At 44.6% G+C, this 15,300-nt stretch overlaps 1 protein-coding gene across 5 annotated transcripts in view; it reads left to right on the top strand.

The window, feature by feature from the left end:
- The window catches only part of smoc1 (SPARC related modular calcium binding 1), a 230,342-nt gene that overhangs the window by 95,165 nt on the left and 119,877 nt on the right, over nt 1-15,300 (top strand). For all 5 annotated transcript variants that reach the window (XM_052016872.1, XM_052016879.1, XM_052016864.1 and 2 more), the window contains one exon: nt 13,436-13,625. In XM_052016872.1, coding sequence (XP_051872832.1) covers nt 13,436-13,625 — 190 coding nt within the window. The remainder of the gene's footprint in view (nt 1-13,435; nt 13,626-15,300) is intronic.

Raw genomic sequence — 15,300 nt, 5'->3', positions numbered from 1 at the left:
TCTATGCTGTTCTGAATTAAAACACCAGCCTTCGGGCTGAACTGGTCTTTAAACAATAAGAAAGGAACGCAGACAAGCTTGGGAAGGTCCTCTCACTTTTGCTCAGACTGGAGCGATTAAAGTCACCGGGACTTCACCTGTCAGTGAATGTGAAAGCTACCATTTTCTGGTTGTCGGCGCTTCGTGTTCAGTCTCACCGGGCAAAGCACGAGTGCACGGAGGCACCAGGAGCAGAGCACTGGAGTTCTCTCCAACTGACAGCAGGCTGTTACTGGAACGGGTGAGAGGGTTTACTTGCCTCCTACAGCTTGGCTCGCATATGAGGTTTTAGTGGGAGCATAGAAGGGGAGCCTGCTTTGAAACGCCAGCTGCCTGAGGAGGCTTTGTCACTTCTGAAAGGCCCTGTGATAGACTGTGGACTGTTGCCTCTGCCTCAGAACTGGTTAGGGGTTTTCTGCGGGTGTGCAACAGGAGGCAAGTCAGTGGTGGTGGGAGGAACAGGAGTGCTGCCCGAGGGATGGAACCAGCATTAGCTCTCAGCCCATTACAGACCTCCCCCCCAGCACCCCCACCCCAGCTTGCTCCTCTCTGCCTTGCAACCACTTTGGGTTCCATTGTTCCTCACGTTGTACCCACTACTTCTTCTGGGCCAATTCAGAAATAAAAATGTCTTGCTCATGTACTCTGGATTCATTTCCTAAATTCTTCTGTATTTTTGCCGTTTCCTTTAAAGTCCTTGCAGTCCACCCTGGTGGTTAGGATTCCAGTGTCCCCTCCATACACCACCACTAATGGCTCAGTATCTTGTTCCTTTCTCCAGCTGGAGCAGTGGTGTAGTGGTTAGTGCTGCTGCCTCACAGCCCCAGCGACTGGGGGTCGATCCTGACCTCTGGTGCTGTCCGTTGTCAAGTTTGTATTTTTTTCCAGCGACTGTGTGGGTTTCCGCTCGGGTGCTCCGGTTTCCTCGCATATCCCGAAGAGTTAGTAGCTCAGTTGGCCACTGTACGTTGCCCCTCGTGTGGGGGATTGGCAGGGGAATTGGGGGCAGAGAGTGGGTAGGAGGGAGCGATGGAGATGCCAGTGGAAAAATGGGCTTGATGTAGATGGATGTTTGGTGATAAGTGTGGACTGAAGAGCCTGTTTCCATGCTTTCTGACTGTGCGAAGATCCAAGCCATTTATTGTGTAGTTTGGAGTTGGGCCATTGTGGTGAGGAAGGCGTTTGGCGTGCTTGCCTTCTTCAGTCAGTGCATTGAGTACAGGAGTTGTACGGCATGTTGCAACAGTACAAGTTGTTGCTGAGACCACACGTAGAGTATTGTGTGCAGTTCTGGTATCTCAGCTAAAGGAAGGATGTCTTTAGCCAAAAAGGGTGCAGAAAATATTCATGACGATGTCACTGGGACTGGATGGCTTGGGTTATAAGGAGATAGTGGATAGGCTGAGACATTTTTCCTTGGAGTGTAGGAGGCTGAGGACTAACATTATAGAGGTGTATAAAATCATGAGGAGCAAAGTTGATGGTCAGAGTCATTTTCCCAAGATAGGGGAGTTTAAAACCAGGGGACATAGATTTAAGGATAGAGGGGAAAGATTTAAAAGGGACCTGAGGGGAAACTTTTTCACACAGAGGGTGGTGGGTATATGGAACGAGGTGCCAGAGGAAGCTGTAGAGGTGGGTGCAATCACAATGTTTAAAGGACATTCAGACAGGTATGGATAGAAAAGGTTTAGAGGGATATGGGCCAAAAAAAGGCAAATGGGACTGGCTCAGACAGACGTCTTGGTCAGCATGGACAAATTTAGCCAAAGGGCCTGTTTCCATGATGTATAATTCTATGACTCTGGCTCTAATGTGTTTATTGTTCTTCTTTTTCTCTCTGCCATTGCTCTGCTGAGATAATTTCTTGGGCATTTGAGAATCTTGCAGCACTTGTACATCTGAGGCTGGAGAGCCTGTCAGGGGCCACAATCTGTTCACCTGGATCCCAATCAAAAAGGGCCCCATTAACATAGCCTTGGGACTGACTCCCGTAAACAGACATGCTTACTATTAAATTGGCGTGCATTGCATCCATTTTATACTCAGGAGTGACCACAACGCACACCACTTTCAATACCCTGAAGTTAAAGTCTTCTCTGCACCTACTGTTAAAAGCTGGTGGTCACACTCGGAGCTACGTAGTTGGGCAGAAATTTGGGATTTGTGGAATTCAGTGGAGGAAGCGCAAACTTCCACACTTATCCCAGGCCGTTGGCTGGAAAGTCTGTATGGTAAATGGGCGTATCCAGCAGGGCTGGAAGTTGGAAAAAGCAGCTGTGATTGGAGCACAAATATAAGCTGCTTTTTCTTATTTAATTGAGTTGATTTAAATATACTCACTTTCCAGTGTTAGCATTTCAATTTAGTTTTAAAATACTTAAAATGTAATAGCTTTTGAATTTGAGTGCTGGAGATGTTCAGTCACCTTGACAACCAGGAAGGGGGTTTCATGGTTATAGAGTTGTACAGCTCTTTGGCCCATCAAGTCCATGCTGACCATCAAGCACCCATTTACACAAATCCTACACTAATCCCATTTTATTCTTCTCACATTCCCGTCAATTGTCCCCAGATTCACCCATGCACTCGAGGTAATTTACAGTGGCTAGTTAAACTACCTACTCTCACACCTCTTGGATGTGGGAGGAATCCCACATGATCACATGGAGAACATTCAAACTCCACACAGACAGCAGCCGAGGTCAGGATTGAACCCGGGTCGCTGGAGCTGTGAGGCAGCTGCTCTACAAGCCGTGCCATTGTGCTGCAGTTCTGGATCAGAACGGCGGTGCACTGCATGCGACCCCATTGATCAGCTGGCTTCTTGGAGGAAGATGGTGCTTGAGGACTTACTCGAGTAAGCCTGGGTGCCTTGCCAGTCAGCAGAAGATTCCGGCCACAACCCAGCTTCTGTAACAGTACGGCCCTTCGCTGATTCCCTAGAACAGCAGCCAAGGCCATGTGCTCAAACCCCATCTTGAAGCTTGCAACCAGAGACTTGCAAGTGGCTTGTGGTCTATATCAATGGGAATTTTGGCTTAATCACAAAGTGCTGCTTCATTGCCTTAGAATACTCATCTCATTAACGGTCAGTTTAACAAAAAAAGCACTCCATTTACTGTATGAGAGGGAACTGTAAATCTGCATAAATGCCTGGCATTCCAATTAATTCATAGAGCAGGCTGTGATTAAATACCTGAAGAAGTGGGAATTAGCAGTATAAACCTTTAAAACTGCAGCCCATTATTTACCAGCCCACTTGTCAGCTGGGAGATTAGCAGACACGGTTGAATTATGTGGCTTGAGCACTGTTTATACAGGTGTGTTGCGTTTCCCGCTGTTCTGTCCACAATTACGAACTGCAAATAATCCTCTTTTTGGTTTTGACATCGGGCTGCTTGCTTTTTTTTGCACTTCATACTAATTATCTTCCCCTCTTCCCCTCTCCTGGGAACGTAACGCAGAAAAATTGAACATTGAATTCTCCCACTTTAGGTAATCCCCACCCCCCTCCCCTACAATCCCACCCCCCACCCCACCCCCCACCACCTTGCCTCTTCTTCCCTTTCCTAGCCTCATTTTTTCTACTTGCTTTCCCCTCTCTCTCCTTACCTTTGACCCATCCCCCGGTGGATCTGCTCTCCCCTCCTGCCTATCACTATCTCTTATCTGCATCTACCTATCACCACCCTGTGCCCACCCCGCCTCCCCTCTTTTGTCCACCTATCACTGCTCTGCTTTTCTCTCCTATATATTGGGCTTCCCCTTTTCCTGTCTTCAGTCCTGAAGAAGGTTCCTGACCCGAAACGTTGACCACCTGCTTTTCTTCACGGATGCTGCCTGGCCTGCTGAGCTCCTCCAGCATCATCGCGTTTTTCATCTGGATTCCAGCATCTGCAGTCCTTTGCTTCTCTCGCAGAAAAATCATAGCATGGGCACCAGGCAACACCAGGAATGCACCCCAGTTGTGCTTGTTGGGGTGTAAGCCGGGATAGTGAGCTTTTGAGAGACTATCCAGCCACAGGAGCTCAGCAATGCCCCCGTCCATAGCCAGTGTTCATCACGCGCACGGCAATTGGAGCAGCTAGTTGTAGGTCCGTGAGGTGGTTTCAGGAGAGAGACAGCAGCCTCCACCTGGTCGTAAATAAAAATGGAAAATGCTGGAAAAAGTCAGTAGGTTGGGCAGCATCTGTGTAAAGGGTAAAGCAGCGATTTACTTGCACCTCTTCCAATTTAGCGTGCTGCACTTAGTGCTCCCTACATTGGGGAAAAAAAACAAATGCAGATTGCAGAGCGATCCTGAGCTTCCCGTTGCCTATCACTTTAATTCTCCATTCCACTCCCTTTCTGGTCTCTCTGTCTGTGGCCTCCTGTACTGTTACAATGAGGCCCAATGCAAACTTGAGGAACAGCATCTCATTTTCTGTCTGGGCATGTTGCAGCCTGTATGTTGCAATATCAAATTCTCCATATTTAGACAGCTTGCTCTTTCTTTCTGCTTGTATCAGGACTGGCCATTTTTGCCTGCCATCCTTCTCTTCCTTTTTCTCTGTCATTTGTATACTGTATCCTGGCCTGCTGGCTTTACAAATCAGCAACACTTTGGTATGAAGACAAAAGATGCTGCAGATGCTGGAATCTGGAACATTCTCTCTCGGATGGAATAGAAGAAAAATTCCATGGCACCATTTAGAAGGAAAGTGGGTTGCTCTCCCTCATGCCCTGACTGATTCCTTTAATCATATTACAGTAATAATTATTACAAATAATCATATTAGTCTTTATCATGTTCCTGTTTGTGGGACTTGCTTTGCACAAACTTACTGCCAGATATCTAACGTTACAGTGGTTGCTCAGTTGGAGATACTAGATTTAAATCACTTTGAAGCATCTTCCAAGTTTTGAAAGATGTTATTTATAGAAATACAGGCTTTTTTGTCTCGTACTCACTGCCTCTTTAAAATCCCAGATTGCTTTAAGGATATTTTATAGCTTTATCTACCTGGATTCAATTGCTGCTCTGTATGTGTGTTCCATGTGTTGTGTGCATCTGTAAAGCAAGGCCTTATGGAGTTGTATTGATGAAGGTGTTTGCCGCAGAATTAAGCTATTCCTGTTTGCCCAGGATAAAATCTCTTGCAGTACTATTACCTTTCCAAACTTACCAAATGTATAACATGAGTTCCATTGTGAACATTATTTTTGCTAAAACCATGAACATGCAAACCTGAAGTGATTAGAGGAGTTTAATAGGAGGCAGGGATCAGCAAAGAGGAAGAAAGAGAAAGATACAGGGGTGAGAGAGAAATAAAGATAAAGTGGAAACAAAGAGAGTGGGGGGGGGGGGGAGAGAAAGAGAGTGTGGCGAGGAGGATGGGAGGGAGGGAACAAAGGAAAGATAGAGCCAGGAGGGGCGAATGAATGTGGTGAGAGAAAGGGAGAAGGACGGGGAGGTGTAAGGGAAAAGTATGAGAGGGAGAGAGATGGTGAGAGTAAAATGTTGGGGGCAGAGAAGGGAAGGGCAAAGTGGTGCGGGGGAGGTGGAGAGAAAAGTGAGGGTGAAAAAAGAGTGGGGGTTTGGATGTGGAGGTGGACAGCAAGATGTTACAGCATTATCCTGTCTTGGTGGTATCCATGGCCTGGAATTGCTCAGACTATCCTGTGCATCAGCCAATTCCTTTTTGCTAATCTCCGTCATGAAAGTATTTCCATCTCTCCGCATTCTCCACCCAACAACCCACATATTAAGAAGTCTGCTAACCCCTGCTCAATCAACGATAGCTCATGTGTCTGACGCCATGCTCTGGCAGCTTGCTCGGAGTTGAGATTCCGTGGCACTAAATGACCCATTTCCATCGGCAGGTTTGTCAAGTGAAAACACCATTTGGGACCGATGGTGAGCTTGGGTGGTGCTGGAGAGCTCTCTAGTCCCTGTGCTTTAGTCAGTTTGGTTGTAGATCTCTAAGATTGTAAATGCTATGAAGTGTTTGAAAGGAATGCACAGAAACAGTTGTTAATTCTTGAAATAAAACATGAATAATGGAGGAATTCTGAAGAGTAGAACTTGTCTTCCAAAGATTGTTGTATTTTGGAAGCACTCGGGAGATCATTAAAAACTTCATATGCCTTCTAGCTGGAAGGGAATAGCATCCAAGAGGGCAGAGGATCCCTGACCTTGTTCTTGTACTCTGTGTCATTGGACTTCAGTCTGCTTGCCCATGTTGCAGCTTGCCACTATTGATACAACTCCTTGATCACCACCTCACAATGAACCAGTATCCTATTCTTCTTTGGGCTGAGCTGCCAGGCCCATAACGTCCAGGGACTGCTTGTTTCCACCTGTGTGGTTTTGCTCCACCGCTGAACCTGTTCTCCCCCTTCATCAGGTGCCGAATCCTTCATCGATTCCTTCAGCCTGTCTGCTGTCCTCCGGGTCATGACCCAATTCTGTGTTAAGATCTGCTCACCAGCCTTTCCTGCTGATATTGCCTACTGCCCCCCGAACATCACACATTTAGTCCTGATGAAGGGTCTCGACCCGAAACGTCGACTGTTCATTTCCCTCCATAGATGCTGCCTGACCTGCTGAATTCCTCCAGCTCCTTTGTGAATTGCATCACGCATTTAGTCTTCATGTTGTGTTTGAAGCCCATCGCATTCTTCCCAGCCCTACTCATATGATCACCCCCAGCCTGCAAGATCCTTCCTACTCCATGGAACTATTGGTGTTCCTCATTCTGGTTCCTTGTGCATCTCCCATCTCCAATGCCTTACCATTGGTGGAAATATGTTATCTGTCTGTTTTATTTTCGTTTCCAGGCATATCCCAACCTGTAGCATCTTGGACCTGAAACTCTGTTTCTCTTTCTGCAGATGCTGCCTAACCTGCTGAGTGTTTCCAGTTTTTTCTGTTTTTATTTTATTTCCAGCATCTGCAATATTTTTTTTCTATTTTCATTTCCTCCTTAAATGCTGCCTCTTTAACAATATTTTTGGTCATCTGTCTCAGTAGTATCATTTTTTTTGGCTTGGTGCTGATTTCCTTTCTGATGCTGATTTTGGGATGCAAACTGGGATTTCTGGTCTATATTAAAGGCATTGTGTAAAATGTAAGTTGTTAACTTCTGTGACCAAATTTGAACTGCAGTTGTCTTTCTTGATAAATTAGGCTACAGGGTATACTTGACTGAGACACATGTAATGCATGTGGAACTGCAGCATTAAATATCAGCTGAGATTTATTGCCAACATTAGAGATCTTTATTGCTTGTGATCTGCTATAGCCTGCAGATTATCTTTATGATGAGAGTATGCTTTGGAAAGGTTGATTTGCACAGATACAGGGTACTAATTTCAAATAACCAATGAAACTTACAGCGGTAATAACTTGCAGAAAATCAGGTTTTTGAAAAGTTATTTACAATGTTTATTTGTTATCATTTCCTTAAAAAATACATAATGGAAAAATAAAATATTATTTTTGGAAAGAGGTTTTGAAAGATTCTTGCTAAATTACCTCTGTCCTCTTACTTTCATTACTCTAGGGTTGATGTAAAGATACCTGCATGCCTGAAGTAGGTAGTTTTATTGTACAACCTAAACACATGACTGAATAACATGTGGAGTATCATTTGACGAGGCTTGATTTTGCAGTGGGGCAGAGTAACTTTGCTGAGTGTGTGGCCTTTTGGAATGCAAACACTTAATGTGATTGAATACCAGCCTTAACTCCTCAAAATAATTATTACTGAACATTTTATTTCAGTTTATGAGATCCCACTTTGAGATCTATATTTGTTTGCTACATCTGTAGTTACATTGAGAAAGTAATAGGGGAAATCAATTCTAAGTTCTTTAAAATACGTTTAAAAAAAGCCCATTTGTTACTGCTTTCTTTTGTGTTATTCAACCAACAGTTTTTCCTCAGATTCTCTCTTGCTTAACTTTTTTGCCTTCTCTCACATTGGTGGCTCTCCAGATTTGTTTGTGAATACTAATAATGATAGATTTCTGTAAAATAAGGGTTGGTAAATCAAAAACTGGTAAATGGATTTGAGCTATGGATCGGTGATTATGCAGGTTTGAGAGGCTGAAAGGCCGATCTTGTTGTGGTGTTCCTGTGCTGCTGAACCTTGTCTGTTCCCCTGTGGGGAAGATGAGTGGGGAAGAAGATAACTTAGCTCATTTACTGCTGTCTGAAGTCTCAGTATTTGGAGCATCATCCTGGCTTGGGTTAATTAGAAAACTAAAAAGCCACAAGGACCAAGGAAAAGTAGGTTGTATTTAAAATAGGGAAGCAGGACGGCTGGTGGGAATTTTGTCCAAATTTCTGGCTCCCTTCCAAACCCTACTCCGGACGGTCAAATGCCCGTGGTTAGAAATTGGTTGGTACCTTTAAAGTGGTGTTAGCTGGTTCGCAGCGGGCCAATGAAACTTGTCTATGGGTGCCAGTAAACTCAAGGCCTTTGCCTTAATGTTCTGTTATTACAGGGAGTGCAAAGGAAAATGGGATCTCTTCGGCAGGGTCTGGGATTGGGACTGGATTTGGTTGGTGATGAGGTTGTGGGGGGGAGAGAGATTTGGGGCTTGTTGGGTGAGGGGATGGTCAATACCAGTTTATGGGTAGAGCTAGAGAGGTGAAGATTGGCTCATAGAAATGCTGTTGGGTTGTTGGTCAGAGTGCGGGGCAGATGTGCTTGGAAGTGGGATTGGCCTGTCTTGGTTGTTAGGGGGTCAGGCCTGGTAATCTCGGACAGGTTTAGTATGTGATGAGTTGATGCTGGGATGTGGTTGGTTGTTGGATGGAGCTGGGGGTGGTCAAATTTGGCAGGAGGATAAATGGCGGGGGGGGGGGAAGTGGGGTGGTTCAGGTCAGGTTTGCAAACTGGGAAGGGGCTGGGGGTGCTGCTGGAGTGGCTCCATGGGAGTTGGGTTGTTGTGGTATGGGGAGCTCCAAGGGAGAGTTGGGTAAGTTCCCACCTCTTCTGCCTGGGTTAGTTTGCCACTTTAAGTTGCGCAGATGCAGCCCTCAGAGACATTGTGGGAGCTTCCTTCAGAGTGAATGGCTTACAAGGGAAGCCAAGCAAGACGGGATGTCCTGGCGAGCTAGACCATCACTCCCTAACTCTGCCCGGTGGAGAAAGTGCTGAGGAGGAATCCTAGAGTCAGGGAGAGGTACAGCACAGAAACAGGCCCTTCACCGAATCCACCCTGACCATCAACCACCTGTATGCATGAATCCCACATTAATCCCATTTTTTATTCTCCCTACGTTCTCATCAATACCCCTCAGATTCTACCTCTCTGGGGGGAAGTTTACCAATTAATCTTTTTTATGGGATGTGGGAGGAATGCAGAGCACCCGGAGGAAACCCATGGGATTACAGAGAGAATGTGCAAACTCTGCACAGATGGCTGCCAATAGAATGGTCAGCCCAGAATGTGCTTGGAGTGTTGAGGGGAGAGGAGAGACTGGGCCCAGTTAGGTTTTTGCTTGAACGGTTAGTTATCATGCTTTGGCAAGAGAACTGTTCTGCAGGCACGAGGGTGTAGCCTCAGTGGTAGAGAGGTGTAGCCCTCCCTCTGTGGTCCTTCCAACTTCCTTCAAAATTTGTCACCCCCCCCCTCCCCAGTGAACTGGCCTTGAAGCTACAAAGAGGATGAGACCATCAGCACCTCCTGCTGCACTGCCCCTGTGCACAGAAGGTGTGGAGGGAGATCTGTTGCTCTCTGTCCCAGTTCATTCTCTGCAGCTTGATAACGTACAGGCTGCTCCCAGGGCTGCATTCGTTGCTGCTGGAAGACCATCAACTCGGTGAAAGCGTCCCCTTGCTCTGACTGAAGCCTGCTGGTGTTCCAGCAGAAGGAGTTGTCCAGGATCACATGTTGCCAATTAGTCTGTGCAAGGCTCAGGAGCAGTGCTGTAGGATGTATTTGCATGTGCTCAAGCAAAATCTGATCCATGCAAAGGACGTACGGGAGGGGTGAGGCAACTGCTTAATGCCACCCCTATTAAACATTTACATGCAGTGATGAAAAACACGATGATGCTGGAGGAACTCAGCAGGCCAGGAAACATCTGTGGAGAAAAGCAGGCGGTCAACATTTTGGGTTAGGACCCTTCTTCAGGACTGAAGATAGGAAAGGCAGTCCTCCAGCATCATCGTGTTTTTCAACTAGATTCCAGCATCTGCAGTCCTTTGTTTCTCTATTTACACACAGTGTGTTGGTGGATGGTCTGAGTGCTCTTTTCATAATGAAAGTTAAGCTATTCACTGCATGGTGCAATGTACACATGTATTCACCTTTAGTTGCCTTTTAGTACTAAATATATATGCACGTGTATTTTCTACGAAACCAAAGTATTTTTGTAAAAAATGAGGACGTACAGATAGTGTTGCTGTGTATTTGCATTTCAAAATTACAGCTATGATGTCCAAGTTTCCACTGTGCAAATCCAGGGTCTTCTGTGAATTAGCACATCAGTCACCTGAGGGACCCACAGTGAAAATTGGGGACATTGTGCAGTTGAAAATCCCTGACCTTCAATAAAGTTTCTTTGTCATTGAATTTGGATTGGATAACACTCTGATATGCACTACATTTGATATGTACTAGGCAATCCAATTTCAAGTGCCCAAAAAGGACTTGAATAAGGAAAAGGTGGCCTGCCCTCTGTGGTGTTAACCAAAGGGCTCAGCAAGAGATTTGTGTCAGCTGCTTACCCACAGCAACCTTAACCGTCCTTCTTCCTGACTCACCCTTCTAAAATACAGCAGGCCTCTGAACCAAATCTTCAGCCAATAGCTTTCTGTCCTGTTAGCCCACAGTTGTCTGCCTAGTTGTACTTGAAAGATCCCTTGACCTTATCCCTCAAAATTCAGACAGTTATCCAAAGTGTCCTGATGAACAATTATCTCCAACCAACAGCACCAAGATCAGATTAACCATCCTTTGCCTCCTTTGTGGGATCTTGCTGTGTGCAAATTGGCATGTTTTAAAATGAGTGATTCTACTTTGAAAGAGGATGTAAAGGTGGGGAGGGAGAATAAGCTGGGTAGAGGATGTTCGGACCCAGGCAGACAGCAATACTTGGCTACACCCTACCTCTCTGTGAGCCCTTGTTGCTTTAACTATCAATTAAGAAAGAAACCTTCCCATATTTTAGAAGCACAAAAGAAGTCTGGATTTCTGAACTAATCCTTTTGTTCTGTTAACACAACTTGAATGAGGCCCCAGGGTTGTTTTCCTTCTGCCTGTCAAATTAAAAACGCATAATTAATCAGAAATTGGTAATTAAATAGATCCCCTCCCCATTTACAACACTTCCTTTGAAAGTTCTCCAAATTCTTTATAAAGGGCACATTATTTGTAAAAGAGGTGCTTTATGTGGGTTTTGTTTTCATGGGTGAGTTGTAAACAGTAGAAGTTTAATCACAGCTTGTGGAAACTCATTGAACATTGTAAATCAAGGTCCCTTGTGCCTGCGTTACTTATTTGTCAGGGATTCAACTATTTCCCCCCAATCTCTTATACTCTAGGGTGAATTTTCAATAATATTTCCTTCAGATAGCTGTGCGAAATGCACAGGGGTTTGTAACAATTGGCTGATCTCCACGGCATTTCCAGCCGGAGGTTATGGTGGTCTCAGTAACATGCTCCAAGAGCTGTAAACTGAATGTCCAAGCCGATGCCAAGACCAATGGGCACCTCGCAATGCACTGAGGTCAGATATTGCTTCAAGGGCCAGTGGTCGCTGGATCCCTGTTCTGACTGGTCACAGTGTTTCTACAACTCCACTTTATGCTGCATCACACAGTCACATGATGTTTTAATAAGCTATGACTTCATTAACACAAGTCTCCAACCACCCTCTCTCAGCCCCCAAACCCGATGGATTTTGGATTTCGAATAACGGGGAATGGATTTGTTTACCTTTGCCCCTAAATGCCCCTGCCCAGTTACAATATGCCTTGTATATTGGTTTCAACCTTCTGACTCTCTCTTCCATCTGTATCGAATGTAGGCAAGCAAGCTGGGTCCGAACACCCTCTGCCCAGCTTATTCTCCCTCCCCACCTTTACATCCTCTTTCAAAGTAGAATCACTCATTTTAAGCAAGACTCAGAAGCTTGTGAAAGACAATGCAACACTTCCATCGGTATTTATTTACTGCTCCATGTGTTGTGTACTCTCCAATTTAGTATACATTAAGTTTGAGTAATAGTTTAACTACTTATGCAAAAAAAATCCACCGGATTTTGCTGTTATTGACATCAAAGTTGTCCAGTGACTCGTGGTAAGAAGAGAGATGGTGCGAATTGCAATTCGTTACGTAGCTCGCCGAGCTACGCTGCTCTACTTTAAGTTTTGGGAGCTCACCCTTAACTCTGGAATTTCTTGAAATTGCTGCTTTTGGCCATTACTTGCTCATTAAGCCCCACCACAGGAAGTTAATTCTCATAATTAACAGCATGTTGTCTTCTAGTAGCACAAAAATTTTTAAGGGCTGCAATTGAACATGCCTCGCCCATAAGTTGAGCAACCCTTTGCGGAGTCTCATTTCTTGAAGTTGTGTATTGTTTTAGGAGAATCACTTTTTTGTTTGCCTTTCTCTCTCTCTCCTAATCTTCCTTTCCTTCGCTTTATTTCTCTTTTTTTTTACACCTGTTTTGATTTTGAATTTATCCTGTCTAATTCGCCCTCCTTCCCCGTCGTTTATTTCTCCACCATTAGCCTCCTGGGCTGAGGAGGTACATTGGATGCAGTTCTGGTCATCAGGACTCTAAGTGTCCTTTGCATTCATTGCAATACCTTGCAAAATGATTTGCAACCTAAGTGTGTCAGAACAAGACTGTCCAATGCTGGTAGGGGTGCACACTGCAAAATGCTCTGTTCTAGCAAAGTCATGGCTGGGATGCTTCTGGGAATGCTGCAAAGTTCCCTATAAACTGTTTCTAATTAGTATCATGTTGGCATTCTCTAATATGACTCCGGTCTTAGAAGAGAAAACAAATTCCAAAATTTATATACAAAATATGTTGAGATTGACATTAATTTGAGCTAGTTGCCCTGTGCAGCTGGAAAGAGCGAGCTCATGTTTCTGCCATTCATTTCTGCAGTTGGACTGATATACACATTGCAACAAAGCTTCTTGAACTGTGCCATTTTATGAATATGGAGAACAATGGACCTGTTTTTTTCAGGCTCAAAGCACTGTGTATATGCCAGCATAATGTTGTAACTATTGGAAGGAATAAAAATTAAATTAGTCTGACATGAAAGCTATTTAGCCAAAAGCACTAAAATGGGATTAAACCTGGCAAGTGGGATGTAAACTCAAGAAAAAAAAGGAATTTTATGAGTAATTTTCTTTCTCTGCTTCTTCTGAATAGAGAAACCCTCCTGTGACCAAGAGAGGCAAACGGCCTTGGAGGAAACTCGCCAGTACCCCCGAGATGGCATCTTCATTCCAGAGTGTGCAGGGGCAGGGCTCTATAAGCCAGTGCAGTGCCACCAGTCGACTGGGTACTGCTGGTGTGTCTTGGTGGATATTGGACGCCCGATTCCTGGAACCTCCACCAGGTGAGTGTACATTGCCTCTGGAGGTGGAGGGAAAGATCCCTGTAGTTGATGGGGAGGGATCTCAGGTGAGTAAAACAGAGCTGGAACGAGTCTTGTCTAGGTGGCTCCAGTTACCTATATTTATACTTTTGTTATACAGTCCAAATGAAGGGTCTCAACCCAAAATGTCGACTGTCCATTTCCTTCTATAGATGCTGCCTGACCTGCTGAGTTCCTCCAGCACTTTGTGTGTTGCTCCAGATACCAGCATCTGCGGTCTCTTGTGCCTCCCTTATACTTTTGCATCTGCTTCTCTCTTGAGTGGCCAATACATTTAGGACTGTTGTTATTTCGAGAAATAAAACCTTGACCTCTTGAAGTGTAAGTTGCAGCTCAAACTGTGAATCCAGATAAAGGAAGTTTGTAAGTTTGAAAGTGAACCACCATGTCACATGAAGCAACGGTTGAATTGTTTGGGCTGTGTGCATTATGTGAAGGGGTGGTGGGTAGCTGGAGTATTAATGTACTGTTGAATAGGCACTTTCTTCCCCTTTTTATGTTGGTACTCATTCTTATTACTGCCTACACATGCAAAATATACATGGGTGAGATGAGCGTTTCTTGGAAACTGACCATGGGTTGTAGCTCAAGGAACCCTCAGTAACTTTATAGTCAAGGGCAGGGTAAATTACGTCTGCATTGTGGGATGCTGTAGCCCTCACTGACTGTCAGTGTGGTTGTTATAGTTTTAAAAGATTTCATACTGAACCAGACACCGTCATGAGTATTGCAGAATTTTAGAAAGATAGTGGATAATGGTGTAATTAAAAGATGGCAAATAACCTTTGCATTTAAGTGATGTTGATGTGAATTTCACCATCATTGTTCATAACATGATGATCACCTATCAAATGGGTTACAAATTTAGCCTTATCCACAGCCAGCCATTGTTTACCCTGCCAACCAAACACCTTTCTAAGCTTCCTTAATGACCAGGCAAAGATTGGCGTTGAGTAGCTGGGCCATACAGTTCAGAGTAGACAAAGGTTCAATCTCAGCTTCAGTGTACCCACATTCAGCAAAGAAGGAATCAAACCAGATAGGGCTCCCATACAGAAAGAAAGAGAGAGAGAGTGTGTGTCACTGTGTGTGTGTGTTCCAGGATTGTGACTATATACACATATATGTGACTATGTTTATTCACATTAATGTACAATGTTTAGTACATGCTTCCTTTGAGAAATAGTTCTCTAATTAGACCCCAAGTTTATGCAGTGTTTTAATAGAGACACTTCCAGACAGTCTGTTCTGTCACAGACAGAATCGGTTGTGAACATATTTTCTGCACCAGCCAGTGCACTCCATGGTTATATTAAAAGCAAGAGGCTGGATAGCACTGGAATAGATTGTACTGCTTTGTCATGACTAGGCAGGGAGCTCAAAGTTTAGATTATACCAAACTAAACCTCGCCCACTCTAACAATGCTGAGTATTGAGACCACGCACAAAGTGGAGCTGCTTCATTCTTTGCTACTGTCATATCTCAGCATGAAAAGCCTGAAATGCTATTCCAACAGTGGCTCCAGTGGCTGGATGGCCAGTGAGCTAGATGTTGCATTATAAAAGTCTTTTATGAAGCAGCATAAATAGAGCCTGGGTGACACTCGGGGTTGGAACGCTTTCCCTTCACCTCTGG

This window comes from Pristis pectinata, chromosome 1 (assembly GCF_009764475.1).
Source record: "Pristis pectinata isolate sPriPec2 chromosome 1, sPriPec2.1.pri, whole genome shotgun sequence".
Taxonomy (NCBI): Eukaryota; Metazoa; Chordata; class Chondrichthyes; order Rhinopristiformes; family Pristidae; genus Pristis; species Pristis pectinata.
Note: the sequence above shows the minus strand (reverse complement) of the source record. Positions and strands in the feature narration are given on the sequence as shown.